This window comes from Balaenoptera borealis (assembly GCF_965194805.1).
Source record: "Balaenoptera borealis genome assembly, chromosome: 1".
NCBI classification, from domain to species: domain Eukaryota; kingdom Metazoa; phylum Chordata; class Mammalia; order Artiodactyla; family Balaenopteridae; genus Balaenoptera; species Balaenoptera borealis.
Window position 1 is genome coordinate 189,876,811 of NC_138860.1, and position 15,510 is coordinate 189,892,320.

Sequence of the window (15,510 nt, forward strand, 5' to 3'; positions counted from 1 at the left end):
GGGTCCTCCCTAGCCCTGGTTCCATTTGTGCTCCAAGTCATAAAAACTGTGGTCAATGTTTATGGGTCAAGATATTATTCAAAGCTCTTATACTTGTATTATGTCATCTAATCCTGACAATGTTACTATCTGAGTAGTATTTACTGAGCATCTGCCATGCGCCATACACAAGAAGGGCGCCTAACCCACCAGGCAAGGTTAACCAAGTACACAAATAAACAAGTACAATAATGACAGATTGTGTTAAATGCTCTGAAGGAAAGAATCAGGATGATGTGATGGAGGGCAGCTGGGAGGGGGTGGAGTTGAGGACACACTAGATAACCGTGGGCAGAGCCCCTGGAGGATGAGAAAAAATCAGACACAAGAAAAGCCAGGAAGAGTTCAAAGCCGAGGCGGGAATTCCCTGGCGGTCCAGTGGTTAAGACTTCACCTTCCAATGCAGGGGGTGAGGGTTCGATCCCTGGTGGGGGAGCTAAGATCCCATATGCCTCCAGGCTAAAAAACCAAAAAACATAAAACAGAAGCAATATTGTAACAAATTTAATAAAGACTTAAAAACAATCTTAAAAAAAAAAAAAGTGGAGGCAACAGCAAGTACAAGGTCCCAGAAGTTGGAATAAATTTAGAGGAAGGAAAGGAAGACCAATGTGGGTGGAGATGAAGGGACACAGGCTGCGGGGTGAGGCTGGGGATGGAGAGCCGGGGTAAGGGTGGAGAGGTGAGAGTGGTTTCATGGGGGTGAGGGTGGTCACCTTGACCCTCTAGTCTAGAGAAGTCAGGAGTCTAGAAGTCAGGAGTCCAGGATGGAGGCTAGAGAAGTCAGGAGTCCAGGATGGAGGCTGCACATACAGACCTGGGGAGCTGTATTTAAGGATATGAGTCTGGGGCATGCCAAAGGTCAAGTGCAGATGAAGATGAGAGGAGCTCCGTGCCCTGTGGCTCTTCAAGTCCGGGGAGGAGGGAGAAGCAAGGACACGGAGAAGGAGCAGCCAGTGAGGTGGGAGGAGAACCAGGAGAGCCCGAGGTCCTGGGGGCCCAGGGAAGAAGGGTCAGCAAGGAGGAGGGAGTGACCTGTGGTGTCAGATGCTAACAGAAGCAGGAAGAGGAGGACCAGGACCCGACCCCAGTGCTTAGCAGGGGGACATCACCAGTGACCTTGATGAGAGCTGTCCTAGTGGCTGGGGGGGCGGGGGGCAAGAGTCTCACCAGAGTGGGTTCAACAGGAAATGGGAGGAGAGAAATTGCAGACAGCACACAGAGGAAACTTACAAGAAAACTGGTTAAAGAGATTGTCTTAGTTCAGGCTGCTGTAACAAAAATATCACAGGCTGGGAGGCTTAAACAACAGAAATTTCTCACAGTTCTGGATGCTGGAAGCCTAAGATCAGGTGCAAACAGCTCTGGCTCCTGGGGAGGGCCTTCTTCCTGGCTTGTTGTCGGCTGCTTTCTCCCTGTGGCTCACGTGGCAAGAGAGATCTCATGTGTCTTCTTTCCCTTAGAAAGGCACCAGTCCCATCATGGAGCCCCACCCTCATGATCGCTAATAAATCTAATTACTTCCCAAAGGACTCACCTCCAAATACCATCACTTTGGAGACTAGGGTTTCAACTATGAATATGGGGGGACACAAACATTCAGTCCATAGTAGAGAGGAGACAAAAGGGGTGGTAAGTGACCGGGAATGTTGGGGGTTGAGAGATTGCTTTTGCTGTTTTAAGATGGGGGATTTTATCTTTATTTTATTTTATTTTTTAATTTTTGGCTGCGTTGAGTCATCGTTGCTGTGCGCGGGCTTTCTCTAGTTGCGGTGAGCGGGGGCTACCCTTTGTTGCGGTGAGCGGGCTTCTCATTGCGGTGGCTTCTCTTGTTGCGGAGCATGGGCTCTAGGGGTCTGGGCTTCAGTAGTTGCAGCACGCAGGCTCAGTAGTTGTGGCTCGCGGGCTCTAAAGCGTGGGCTCTGTAGTTGTGGCGCACGGGCTTAGTTGCTCCACAGCATGTGGGATCTTCCCAGACCAGGGATCAAACCCGTGTCCCCTGCATTGGCAGGCGGATTCTTAACCACTGCGCTACCAAGTAAGTCCCAAGATGGGAGATGTTAAAGAATGGTTGAGTGCTGATGGAAAAAAATCCAGAAGAAAGGATACATTGATGATTTCATGGGGTGGGGGGCAAGGACTCTTGGAGTGAGGTCCTCAAGTAGGCGGCAGTATGCCAGACGAATGCACTAGTGTTGGGTTGACCTCAGATGGGGGCAAGGACGCTTCTTCCGCAGTAACAGGAGGAAAGGCAGAGCTGGGTAAAGCTGTTGCTGGATGGGTAGATGTGGAGGCAGGTGCGTCTGAAAACTCTCTTTGGATTGCTTCTGTGTTTTCAAAAACAGAGCAATGGAAGTCATCAGCTGAGAGGGAGGTTTTGGGGCGAGGAGCTGGCATTCTGATCAGAGGTGTGGAAACAGTCACTTAGCGGATTGTCAGGCAGCCCCCAGGCTTGCTCAGAGTTAGGAGAGGTGTCACTCGGGAGGAAGCACACTAAGGATTGTTAACTAGGTATCAAGACTTGACTCTGCGCTCCCAATGCAGAGGGCCTGGGTTCAATCCCTGATTGGGGAAGTAGATCCCACATGCATGCCGCAACTAAGAAGTCCACATGCTGCAACTAAGAAGACCGCGTGCCACAACTATGAGCCCGTGTGCCGCAACTAAGATCCGGTGCAGCCAAAATAAATAAATAGTAAAAAAAAAAAAAAAAAAAAAAGATCAGTAGCAACTGCCGGAAGTGGCTACCACTCACTCCTAGGGTGGTCTTATTAAAATGGAGACACTTAAAGAATGGGGCCCAGGAAGCTGATACCTGAGAAAGGGGTGCTGCTCAGCTGGGGCTGGGGTTTCTGGGGAGAAGAAAATGAGGCTGGTTCTACAAGCGTTGGAATAACTGCAAACTGTATTCAACTGCTGTTTCTGGAATGTTCCAACTGTTGCTACCAGGATGAAGAAGCAGGAGTAGGTGACACCAACAGAACAGGAACAAGCAGGAAGCAAACAGGGAGAAGTCTCTTCTTTCTCCAGCCTGCAGTCTCCCCTCTAGGCCCCCGTTGAAAGAACCTGACCAGGTTGCAGGTGGCAAAGCAGAAACGTGGTTTGCAGTCAAGAACAGCAAGGTGGGGGCTTCCCTGGTGGTGCAGTGGTGAGGAATCCTCCTGCTAATGCACGGGACACGGGTTTGAGCCCTGGTCCGGGAAGATCCCACATGCCGCAGAGCAACTAAGCCCGCGCGCCACAACTACTGAGCCTGCGCTCTAGAGCCTGCGAGCCACAACTACTGAGCCCGTGTGCCACAACTACTGAAGCCCGTGCGCCTAGAGCCCATGCTCTGCAACAAGAGAAGCCACCGCAATGAGAAGCCTGTGCACCGCAAGGAAGAGTAGCCCCCGCTCACCGCAACTAGAGAAAGCCCGCGCGCAGCAACAAAGACCTAACGCAGCCAAATATAAATAAATGAAATAAATACATTTATATATAAAAAAAAAGAACAGCAGGGTGGGTTTGGAACTTGGTCAACTGGCAGAGTAAGCCTGAGGGTAAACCTAGACCAGACAGCATGGGGAGTTTCCTCCCCCACCACTGTGAGCCAGGATTGGGCTTCTGCTAGGTGAGTACAGGGCACACAGGGGCTGGAGGGTGTGTGCAAGTGAGCGATTGTAACTGGTGAGGACACGACGGGGGGGAGAGTGGGTGAAAGTGGTCCAGTCCATGGACTGTAGGTCTGGGCATGAAGACCGTTGCCACTCAACTTTGGTCCGTGGGCCGGCGGGAGCAGCATCTCCTGGGAGCTTTGAGTAATGCAGAGTCTCAGGCCACTGCAACCCACTGAATTGGAATCTGCATTTTTACGGGATTCCCAGGTGATTCCTGTCTATATGCCAGTTTGGGGAGCGCTGGCAGAAGAATGTTTGGAATTGGGAAACTAGAAGGGAAGAGCTGGAAAGCTGGGAGGTGATGATCGGAGTGTGGGCGGCTTGAACTTGAGGTGGTGGAGAGTGTACCTGACTGCAGCAAAGAGGGCTAGCGCAGGGAGACATCCCTCTTATCCCCGCCACCCCCGGCACCAGCTTCCAGGCTGGGCGCTTTAGGTAGGAAGAAGCCAAGTGCTCTCGGGCATTAGGACCCCAAATTAGGCCTCACCTCCCCAAGTTAGTGAGTTCGACTCCCATCCCAGTAGCTGGTAGTTTACGGTTTATTGAATTTCCTTATTTTTTTTTTTTTCTTTCTAAGACTTTCAAAAGTAGAGCGAACCCCTTTATTTCTCTTTGGGCTAGTCTAGCATGGCTCCCCGCTCCGATCCTTCGCAGTGGGATAGGCCACTCGGCCTCGCTCCCCCTACAATCCTCCGGACGGGTGAGAGGACAGGTTTTGCATTCAGGCAAAAGAAATCGCTCCCCGAGCGTACAGAAGAGGGCGAGATGGTGGCGACCGAGGGGCGTGGCAGAGCGATTGGTACGGCCTGAGCCCTGCGTGCTCTGCGCGCTGCGGCCTCTTTGCGTCTGCGTAGTTCACCCAACTCCTTTTCTGCCTCCGCTGCGGCGATGGCGCCAGTGGTTAGTATGGCTCCGTGTGAGGCCTCGGCTCTGGGGAGAGGCACGTGGGCCTCGCCGGCCCGGCCCCTGCCTGGCTCGCGGTGCACGGCTCTCTGCAGCATCCTGCCGGGGCCGGGCTAGCAGGCCGGCCGGAGCAGGCTGGGGCGGCCGCCGGGCCCCGCACGTTGTGGGCGGAGGAGGCCGCGGCCCGAGGCGTGAGGGGCAGACCCGGGGCTCTCGGAGGCCGCGGCTCGGGCTTGGGCCCCTGCCTGCGCGGCCAGCGGGGAGCTGGGGGCCTGAGACTGCAGCCTGGGTCGGTCAGCGGCCCTTGGAGCCCGGCCGGGGTTGAGGCAGCCGAGGCCTGGGCCTGGTTACCTGGGCGGAAGGCGGGGAAGGAGGGGACCCGGCGCCCTCGGTGACCAGTGGAAAGGTCCACGGACGGTGTCCTGGCCGGCGTGTTTTCAGAGGGAGGCCCGGGTTAGAGGAGCCTTTCGCGTCTGCGGAGGAAGTTAGATCTTCAGGATGCAGCTCTACAGCCCCTTTTAGGTGTCGGGTGAGGGCCCAGTTCCATTCTCTCTCAGCCAGGCTGGGACTGGGCCCTCGCGCGGCGCCCTCACGTCACTCTGGCTGCAGATCGTTCTCCCAGGTTACTGGGCGGAAGTTTTCCTGCCCTCCTCCTTTGCTGGGACGCCCTTGTGGACATTTTCGGCTCCTCTCCATTTTTCTGCCTGGGTGGGCTTGTAAGGCTTCTAGGCATTTGTATGCTTTTGGTTTAAAACCGTGGTGGGAGGTATGGAGACCATTGCTGGCAGGTCTTTTATTTGCTGATTGTATATTTCCGGGGCTAGATTTTTAAACCAGACCTTCTGATTGTTACTAGGAAGACATGTTAGGGGGGAGGAAAAGTGACTTGGTGAAAGCTAAATGTTTGAAAAATTGACCCAGTTAATACAGGTTTTAGGTGAAGTTTTTTGAGACGTGAAGAGAGGTAAGATGGGTTCTTGGAAAGGTCTTTTTAGATTCTGAAAGGCTATTTCAGCTGCAAGTGCGGGTAAGTAGGTTGTCCAAATGCTTTTTTTTATGGTGTTACACTTGTAGACGGAGAAGAATCATATAAGGTTTTTTCTGAGAGTGAAGAGGCTGGAACCTTGTAGTTAAACTAGTGGTTTGAAACTGCTAGATTGAATCAGTCAAAAGGCCAGAAATTGTCGCCAGTAATGTTATAATTAGAACCTGAGTTTTAGCTTTACCCTTGTCCCAGCTGGGGTTAGATGGGCCGCTAGGATGTGTGGTTCTGGTCGCTGTTCTGAGAAGGTAGATGAGACAGGACGAAGGGAAAACGGCTAAACTGGATCAGGACCCGAGTCTGGAAAGTTAGGACACGAACTTATTGCAGATTAAAATTGTTTTGGGTCCGCAAAGCATGTGCATGCCTGTGTCTTAATCCTGGAAGAAAACGAATGAGTATTTAATTTTATTTTGGAAATTTTAGGGCAAATAAGAGGAAACGTTCATTTTATTGTAGTTCATAAGCTAACACACCTTCATGCTCATAGAAATTGGGGAGACTGGAAAGTGTACGTGGGTCAGGAGTGCTAGAATGATTTCCCCTTCAGGAGGGCATGACCCCAGGTTTATAGAGCAGCATTTTGAGTAGTATCCAGCCTCCACTCTTGGCGCCTTTGCAGGGGAACACAGTTTCATGGTTTTTGCATTTGTGTGTACTTTTACAATTGTAGTAGTTTTGCTTTTGTTGAGTTTTTTTTTTTTTTTTGGACTGGTTATGCCTTCATCTCTGTTATCATTTGTATACTTTTCTTAGAAAAAGCTTGTGGTGAAGGGGGGCAAAAAAAAGAAGCAGGTCCTGAAGTTTACTCTTGACTGTACCCATCCTGTAGAAGATGGAATCATGGATGCGGCCAATTTTGTAAGTTACACCCTTGATGCCACCCTGGGCAGTAGTGAACCCTTTGGGTCGTTGCTGAGAAAACCTCCTGGAGCATGTTTGCTGGCGGGCTCCGGCTACTCTGCTGTTCTGGCTCTACTGTTTGAGCCTGGAGCTTTGTCTCGTTCTGTTTCTAACCCTTGCTTTCCTGTGTAGCAGTTGTGAGGAGTAAAGGAGATGCACTCTAGCACATCAGTGCCAGAGAACTAGGTCATCATCATCTTCTCCTCCAGTTTCCAAACATGATTTTACTTAAAATTTACAAGGAAACAGGCACACCTTTGCACTTGGGTGTGTCTAAGTGTAAGCTGTGGGCCCTGACCCTCAGGGCCAAGGGGGTGCCTGTGACCTGGGCCTGATGCTTGGCTCTGGGGCCTTGGACAGATGGCAGCATCTCCTTGAGTTTTCTGTTTTATTAAGCATCAGAGCTTCAGTGTTCATGTGAAAATACCTTGCTTGCTGATTTGTAATTGGAGCTTGGTTTTTTTTCAGGCCTTGCTCTGTACTGATTTTTTACCCTCATGTTGGCCCCATTCCCCAATATTCCTCTATTTCACGTAAGTCTAGAATAATGAACCTCATTGCCACATTTTTGACTCTGCAACTTGGTTTTGGCATTTTACTGTTTTCCTCTCCAATAGCCAAGCTTGGGGGAATTCAGACATATTGTGCAGAACCCTAAATTGACATTTTCTCTTTAGTCTCCAGAAGGTCAACTATTGCAAGATAAATATTACAACAAGAATAATTTTCAAATAAAAAAATTAAAAGTTTGGCTTACAGCCACTACTTACAAAGTGTGGAATTTGGGTAACCTGTAGTTCACTGCCCTCTTGTAGATGCCTTTTGTGTCCTGGCCTGTCCTGCAAAAAGTCCTTCGCTTGACTCCTTAGTTCCTTCTCCAGCCAGTGACTTCTTGCTTTTCTCCGTGGCCTCTTGTCCCTCGTAACTTGTGGCTTCTTCCAATTTGTGTCTGGGGTGGTCCTGTTCTGACATTTATTCCCTTCTCCCTTCCTCCCTCTGTACTCATCTGTGTATGTGACTGTCTTCCTTCTAGACGCCTCCTTAGGATAGAAAACACAAGTCATTTATGAGTCTGAGATGCAAAGGTCAGGATTTCTGACCTAATCACTCTTTTCCCCCGTCACCAGTTAACATATTGTGTATTGGAGTTTTTAAATAGAGGGCTGTAGGAGTTGGGAGCTGAAGGGACTTCATATCATTGCAATAGCAAGAAAACCAAAAAAGAGTCCTCCTTTTTGGTCGGAGACTCCTGAAACCCATGGAAGTGAATGACCAGCCCAGGCTTCCACGGGGCTTTGCCCAGAGTCCACCTCTGGGCTCCTAGGCCACTGTCCCTTCTGCTGTTCGGTGATGGTGCACGTGGCCCCTCAGCAGATCTGTAATTGTTTTGGTCACTGTATGTTTTTGTTCCTTCTGCTGGATTGAAGACGTATTTTCTCTTATCACACAGAGGACAATGCTTTATATGTCTTAGGTCCAGAAGTTGCTTGTCACTGTGGTTGCCTGTATCTTGTAAGTTTGGGCCTGGGTTTCCTGACTACTCTTTCCCATGACCCAGGAGTCAGAGCCTTCCATGGCATAGAGGCACATTGACCTTGTGTGGGAGCAGTCACGTATGTTCATGCTAGGGTGTTTTCAGTTACATATGTAAACAGTTGAATAGTACCATTTTCTAATTGCTGTTCCTAGATTTCGGATCTTTTGCCAAAGATTTTCTTTCTTCTTTTCCGTTTTTTTTTTAAGATTGAACATTTAATGAACTATATTTGCTTAGAGTTGGGAGTATAAAAAAAATGAGATGGGTGAACTGGTCAATTTGATGATTTCTACAGGAGCAGTTTCTTCAGGAAAGAATCAAAGTGAATGGAAAAGCTGGGAATCTCGGAGGAGGTGTTGTAACAATCGAAAGAAGCAAAAGCAAGATCACTGTAACTTCCGAGGTGCCTTTTTCCAAAAGGTATGGGAAAGAGCTGAGCGTCTCTTGCCTGCATCCTAGCGCTGAGCTTCCCACTCCAGCTTGGCCAGGAGTGTTACTCCACCTTGAGTAATCTGGTCTGTGGTTACCTCTGTTAACCTCTGGAGCAGTGTCCAGTGTAAGGGGCTGGTGAATGAATGGATGAATGTTATGGTAGTTAAAAGTATTCAACTCTTAGTAGTTTTTTACAGTTTTGTTTTTCACAGGCTAAAGTATTTCAAGCAGTAAAGATGCTCGGACTTGCTTAGACTGTGTTCTTGAAAGTGAAGATATTGCTTCCTTTGCCTCTAGATGACGTTGAAGAGCTTTCACTTTTAATTTTATGGGTTTTTTCCCCCCTGTAAATGCTGCTGTAATTAGGTGAGGGATCTGAAATCTCAGTTTAGACTGAAGCCACTCTGTTAATTCCTTTGGGCCAATTTTTTTAAGTTGGAGACATCAGTTCACTTGCCCTGCTATATTTACGTCTTCTGTTTTGAGAATGAGGTTAAACACACGTTACAAGTCACTAAGGAATTGGACGTGTTTATACCTAGCTCCTAGCCCAGAGCCTGGCGTATAATTCTTAGGAGCGTTTAATCAAACTGAATCAAACAGTGGGAAGTTTGAAGTGTTAGGACAAGTTGGTTATAGTTAAGCCTTTGCTTTTATTTTTATTTATTTATTTAAAGAATAGGGTTTAATTAATCAATTAATATTTATTGGCCGTGCTGTGCGGCTTGCGGGATCTTAGTTCCCTGACCAGGGATTGAACCAGCACCTTTGGCAGTGAAAGCGCCGAGTCCTAACCACTGGACCGCCAGGGAATTCCCCTTTGCTTCCATTTTTAACTAAAACAGTCAAGAGATGACTTTAAAGCTAAGTGAACTACTCCTGTTCTGTCTGACTGCGTTATTTCATTTGTGCAGAAGGCAGTTTGATGGTGTGAGAGATGGGGCAACTGGCGGGCCTCCAGGGTGTGCTTAACACCCACCCCACTGGGCTTCTGCAGAGCTCTCAGGGAAGCGCTTTTAACCTAGCTTCCCCCAACATGCTATTAGAATACTCAAACCACCTAAACTTTTGAATTAACCACCTCACCTGAATACAATATAGTAGAAATAAATGGAAAAAAAAGAATACTTTTTAGATGAAACTAACAAACTGATTTATTTTTATGTAGGGAAAGTGGGTAGAATTGAACTGAGATCTTCACATCTTTGTGAAGATTGCTTTGTTGGCGTAAGTAAGACAGTTGAACAGTGTTCATTTCTTGGAGGTGCTGAGTTTGTTGGTTGGTTAATGTTTGGGTCCTGGCTACAGTGCCACGGTTTGCTGTGCGTCTCGTTTAGTTTGTTTAGTTTGTACCAGTCTGAAGAGGTGCAAGTACCCTGAGTCCTGTTTTACAGAGGGCGAGCCTGAGGCCTGGAAGGGTCCGTTTGCCCAGTGGTGGGTTTGCTGGGCCTTCTGTTCCTCTTTGTGGCTTTGGGAAGATGCCAGAGTAGGTAAACCTCAGGGCCTCATAAGCAGACAGCTGAGAGAAGAAACAGGGTTGCGGGCTTTCTTTTGAGCCCAGGAGGCATCGCTGCCTTTAGGTGAACAGAGTTTGCTGACAGCGCTGGGCAGGTTGGCTGCTGAGCTCGCTCAGGCCGAGGCAGCCGCTGGGTGGATGGACTAGAGAGGCCAAGTGCTCTCGCTGCCAGGGCGTTTGCCGGGGGGGAGGGGGGGCGTGGGGAGATGAGCGTCACGCAGCAGGAGTGAGCGTGTGTGTGCCCCGCCCCGGCCCTCAGCCCCGGTCCCAGTAACCCAGCAACCTCAATGGCAGGTTTCAGTCAGTGAGGTGAAGTACTTGGAGCTCATTGGAAATCCAGCGGTTTCTCAATAAAAGGTACTAAGATTGTGTGCTTAATTGCCAAATTACTACCTTGATCTCTTTCCCTAGTGGTCGCTAAAAACCATTTTATAGGTGAGGGCTATTGTTTCATGGACAGCAGTCCCATCTTAATCTGTTCTCATTTTTATGTCCCGGTTAGATGAAATGTGACTGATGTTTATCCTCGTTAGAGCGTTGGCTGGGTATATTTGCCTACCTTTGCCATTTTTGAACCATGGGAAAACACCTTCAATTGTAATGACTTTGAATGCAGGGGTTTCATAAAAGTTACAGTGTTTCAGAATGTAAGAAGGCCTTGTATCTGGTGCAGTTCTGAAGTGTTCTTTCTCTGCAGGTATTTGAAATATCTCACCAAAAAATATTTGAAGAAGAATAATCTCCGTGATTGGTTACGCGTAGTTGCTAACAGCAAAGAAAGTTACGAATTACGTTACTTCCAGATTAATCAAGATGAAGAAGAGGAGGAAGATGAGGATTGAAACTCAGTTATCTGGAGTATTTTGTATGAATTCTTAAATAAAATTTAGGAAACAAAATGGTGGCTTTCCTTGTATCTCTGCAGTGTGGATTGAACAGAAAATTGGAAATCATAGTAAAAGGGCTTCACTTGGGCTGCCACTCACTTACTTGTAATTACACTTTTTTTCTGCTTGAAAATTTCAGTTCTTTTGGTAGAAGTACCAAAATGGATAAGTCTCCTTCAAGGGAACTGACTACTGTTTGACATTGAACAGGTGGATGAGAGCGTGGAGATGTGAGTTCAGTTAGTTACTATTTTACCCAAAAAGGGGTGGGTCAGTTTCATCTGGTACTTTTCTCAAAGATTGAGGAGTACAAATATGGGAACTCCTGATTCACTGAAAGCAGATCCAGTGACTTGTTTCTGAGGTTCTTTTTTTGGGAAAGTGGCAGTGTCGATAAAATGCAGGCTTCTGGGGCATTTTGTCTTTTCATTTTCTGATTACAAATTACTCTTGACTCACACGGTTACTATGTATGTTAATCCTTTTTCTTCCCGTAGAAATAAAATGTGGTCCTGTTGCTTCGCATATTCTACTACCCCTCGGGAAAGGGTCAGGAGAGCAACTGTAAAAGTCGCAGGTGTTCAATTAAGGAGAGGTCTACAAAATACGAATTTGTAAATAATCATTGTTTCTACAAGTCTTTGTACCAGACTGTCACTTTGAACCCCACCAGGGGGAGCTGGAGATGAGGAATAGTGGAGCTTCCAAAGGTGGGTGTTGGTGAGGTTCCCTGGGGTCAAGATCAGAATCCCAGAGTTCTGGAGTCTTAACCACGGGGGCAGATGTGAAAGAGAGGGGCCTGGGAGACAGGGTGAAGAGAAGTGTTGAGATGCCCAGGGAGTAGTCCCTTTCACACCATTTAGGCCACGGCTGGGCTTAAAAGTCATTCTACAAACACATTAAGCAGGGCCAGACTGAAAGGGCTTCCCACGATATTGGGGGTTCTGTCCTATGTGTAGAGGCTAGAGATCTGTGAAAGGTCATTAATGAGATCATAAAGATGTGATTGTTGCTGACAATATCAAGAGTGACTTTGAGAAGAGACCCTGATGCCTTACGGTGCCCTCTAAAATTTAAATTTTACAGGAATATCTGCATTGTCTTAAGATTACGTTGTATCAAATTCATGTATTTCAAGAGCTTGCCTAGGGTGCCTTTCCACACCTGAAATTCTTGTGATCTTTCTAGTTGCATAGCTGGAAATTAAATGTTTTGATTCGTACCTTGGCTCCAATTTAACATTTGGTGCTCCTTGGGTTGAATTTAACATGTTGAGGCTTCGTAATTTCATTTGTGGTAAAGGCTCTAGCATTTTCTATTTCTATGCAAATTTCTTGAAGCAGAATTGTTTGCATGTTTCTCTGCCCTTGAGAAGGCAGTGTTTCTTTCAAATTTAACTGAGGCATCAGTTGCTCTTTGGTGCTGTCCATTACCATGATTATTAACTTTGTTAGCAAGTTTGTGACTTGGGTTTGCAAATTTTACTTGTTTGTTGCATTGATGTTCCCTTGTAGTAATTCTTAGTTCGGTTGTAAAAAAATTAGCCCTGGGCTGAAATTAGCATATAAGTTTTTTTGTTTTTAAAACTATTCCCAGAATTTAAAACTTGTAATAAAATTGAAACTTCTTGGTTTTTCTATGCCTTTTGAACTCTTGTATTTTGACTTTTGATCACATTTTATATTAAAAGTGGCTAACGCATGGCTACTATTATTGTACAAGGCTTTTTTTTTTTTTTTTTTAAAGGATTGGCATGTTAATCTGTTTAGCAACAATGAATTGGTTGTTTGTCCTCACTGATGAATTGCTGTACCAACAATGACCTTGGACTTCATTAAGTTTGAGAAGAACATACGTCTTTTATTCCCACTTTCTTCACCCTAGTTATGCCGCGGTGCCTCAGGTTCTGGAGTTGACTTATAACCGACCTCTCCGTGTAGAATTTCTTCAGACCCAGAGCCGGAGAATAACGTTGCAAACACATGACTTTTTCTGATGGATATGTGATGTGAACTTGAATTACATGGCACCCATTATCCCAGCTGTGCCCGAGCCACAGTTTAGACCCATTTCACCTGCCTGATCAAGGCACAGGAAGAGACTGGGTCTTGGCGCGTTTCAAGCTGAGATTTAAGTGCATAAAGGCAGTGAAATAGGAACTTGGTGCAGCCTTGTTTTCAGCTGACTCCAAATCCAGCATGGCCTCACCCTTGGCTGGGTCAACACCATCTCTCATCTGAGGTTTACATTTGTTGTTTTCCTTTCAAAAGCCCCTGCTACCCCCTTCTGTGGCTTTTTCAGTGGTGAAGGTGTGCTTTTTTGAGTAGTGTCATCCTCCTAGCATTTCGGGATGAGCTACGTGGTGAAATAGACCAGTGCTGGCTGGTAAGTGGTGCCGAGGTGTTCGGAAACATTGGTGTCACAGACGGGGGAAAGTGGGAGAGTTTGATCACATCAAATATATTTTAAGACTGGGTCAAAATTACAGAATGTTTTGGGGTATTTAGACCTCAGCCTTTTTAGGCGTCTCTTGGTTTCTTGGAAGGTGAGCAGGACCCCAGTAAGGTGATAATGGTCCCCTGGTCCATCACTGACACGCTCGGGGGAGCCTGGAAGCTGGCTCGCCTTCCTCTTGCTGCCTGGCCCTTCTGCTGACTTACCCCCCAACTTCACAAGGCTGTAAGCAGGGCCCTGTGTGGGCCCCTTCCCGTGAGGGGGGCACATCCCTAGGAGGTGGGTCCCTGACAAGAGACAACTACAGATTTGGGAGTACCAAGGGGACAGGCTTCTGCTTGGTAACCTTGGACAGAGCCAATATATTTTTAAAAATAGTTTGATTTTTTAAATGAATTTTTATTGGAGTATAGTTTATTTACAATGTTATGTTAGTTTGTGCTGTACAGCCACGTGATTCAGTTATACCTATACATGTATCCACTTTTTTAGATTCTTTTCCCATATAGGTCATTACGGAGTATTGAGTAGAGTTCCCTGTGCTATACAGTAGGTTCTTATTATCTATTTTATATATAGTAGTGTGTCAATCCCAGTCTCCCAATTTATCCCCCCCCCCTTCCCTCTTGGTAACCATAAGTTTGTGTTCTACATCTGTGACTTTATTTCTGTTTTGTAAAGTTCATTTGTACCATTTTTTTAGATTCCACATATAAGCGATATCATATGATATTTGTCTGTCTGACTGACTTCCCTCAGTATGACAATCTCTAGGTCCGTTCTAAAATATTTTGATTTTATTTATTTTTGTCTGTGTTGGGTCTTTGTTGCTGCGTGCGGGCTTTCTCTAGTTGCGTCGAACGGGAGCTACTCTTCGTTGCGGTGCGGAGGCTTCTCATTGCAGTGGCTTCTATTGTTGCGGAGCACGGGCTCTAGGCGGGCTTCAGTAGTTGTGGCACGTGTGCTCAGTAGTTGTGGCTTACGGGCTCTAGAGCGCAGGCTCAGTAGTTGTGGCGCACGGGCTTAGTTGCTCCGCGGCATGTGGGATATTCCCAGACCAGGGCTTGAACCCATGTCCCCTGCATTGGCAGGCAGATTCTTAACCACTGCGCCACCAGGGAAGCCCTAAAATATTTTGATTTTGAATTGTCACTGAGGTGTAATTACAAGCTTTGTGATCAGCAAATCCGAGAATCATGTCTCGTGAAACTGTTACCTTAATGACAGGCTTCCTCTTGGAACTGCAGAGTTTATCGAATTTTCACCTTTTGGGGCTTGTTTTTTTTTGGGGGGCTTGTTTTTAACAGCAGTCATTTTTGGCGCATTGTTATTAAAATGCATATTTAATAGTTTAACAGTAATCAACACTCTCCTTTAAATATTACTAGAGATTTCTAGGCAAAAATCCATTTGTTTCTGCCCTTCCAGTTTCTGTTTTGCTTTGCTTTTGGTCATTAAGTAATGTTACCTAGCTGCAGCCATCGCAAGAACAAGGACGGGGAGAGGATTATGAGTGATGAACATCTCGACTCTAATTTGCCAAATTAAGCAGTTGGAACTGTTCTTTGTTGAATGATGTCTGACTTAACCTCACCTTGGGAGCTGGAGCCAAGGTTAATGGTGCGTGTGTGGTGGGCTCTCTGGTGATGGGAAATGCTGTAGGTCACAGTTTCTCTGAAGTGGGACAGGGGACCTGTGGAAGTGTCCTGAACTCATTCCACCATGTGGGTGGGGTTGGGGGCAGGGCTGGAGACGGGGGTGGGCAGTTTGGTGGCACTTAGGGTCTTTTCCTGGTTAACATTCAGGAAGACAGGAGGTCTGGAAAGAGGAAGGCAGCCTTGCCAGGGAAAATGCAGGCCTGCTAAAGCCTCAGTGGTTGAGGTTCCCTCAGCTACATGCCCAGGAGGTGAAATACAGCTTCAGGCCAGGAGGATCCCTTGCTTTCTTAGTCCGCTTCCCTGCTGCCCTTCCCTTGGCCCTCACAGGCCACCTGCTTGGGGCAGATTCAACATCTCTCCTAATGTGGTTTAAAAGTGATCCAGGAGATGGGATTCCCAGCACCCTGCACTTTTTCTGGGAGGCTGGACAGAACTGTTGTCTCCCAGGCATGACTGAAGAGGAGCTTTGGTTTGGGGCTT

At 47.2% G+C, this 15,510-nt stretch overlaps 1 protein-coding gene across 1 annotated transcript; it reads left to right on the forward strand.

Moving 5' to 3' along the window:
- Positions 1-4,473: 4,473 nt before the first annotated feature.
- On the forward strand, positions 4,474-12,551 carry RPL22 (ribosomal protein L22). The gene is made up of 4 exons (XM_082398808.1): positions 4,474-4,598; positions 6,400-6,504; positions 8,379-8,503; positions 10,729-12,551. Exons 1-4 carry the CDS (start codon positions 4,587-4,589, stop codon positions 10,871-10,873), a joined length of 387 nt encoding a protein of 128 aa, XP_082254934.1. The 5' UTR covers positions 4,474-4,586; the 3' UTR covers positions 10,874-12,551.
- Positions 12,552-15,510: the final 2,959 nt, after the last annotated feature.

Bases quoted from the DNA above. Each gene is read 5' to 3' on its own strand.
- RPL22 (XM_082398808.1), top strand. The intron at 6,505-8,378 runs GTAAGTTACACC...TGATTTCTACAG, and splicing joins TCATGGATGCGGCCAATTTT to GAGCAGTTTCTTCAGGAAAG. The intron at 8,504-10,728 runs GTATGGGAAAGA...CTTTCTCTGCAG, and splicing joins GAGGTGCCTTTTTCCAAAAG to GTATTTGAAATATCTCACCA.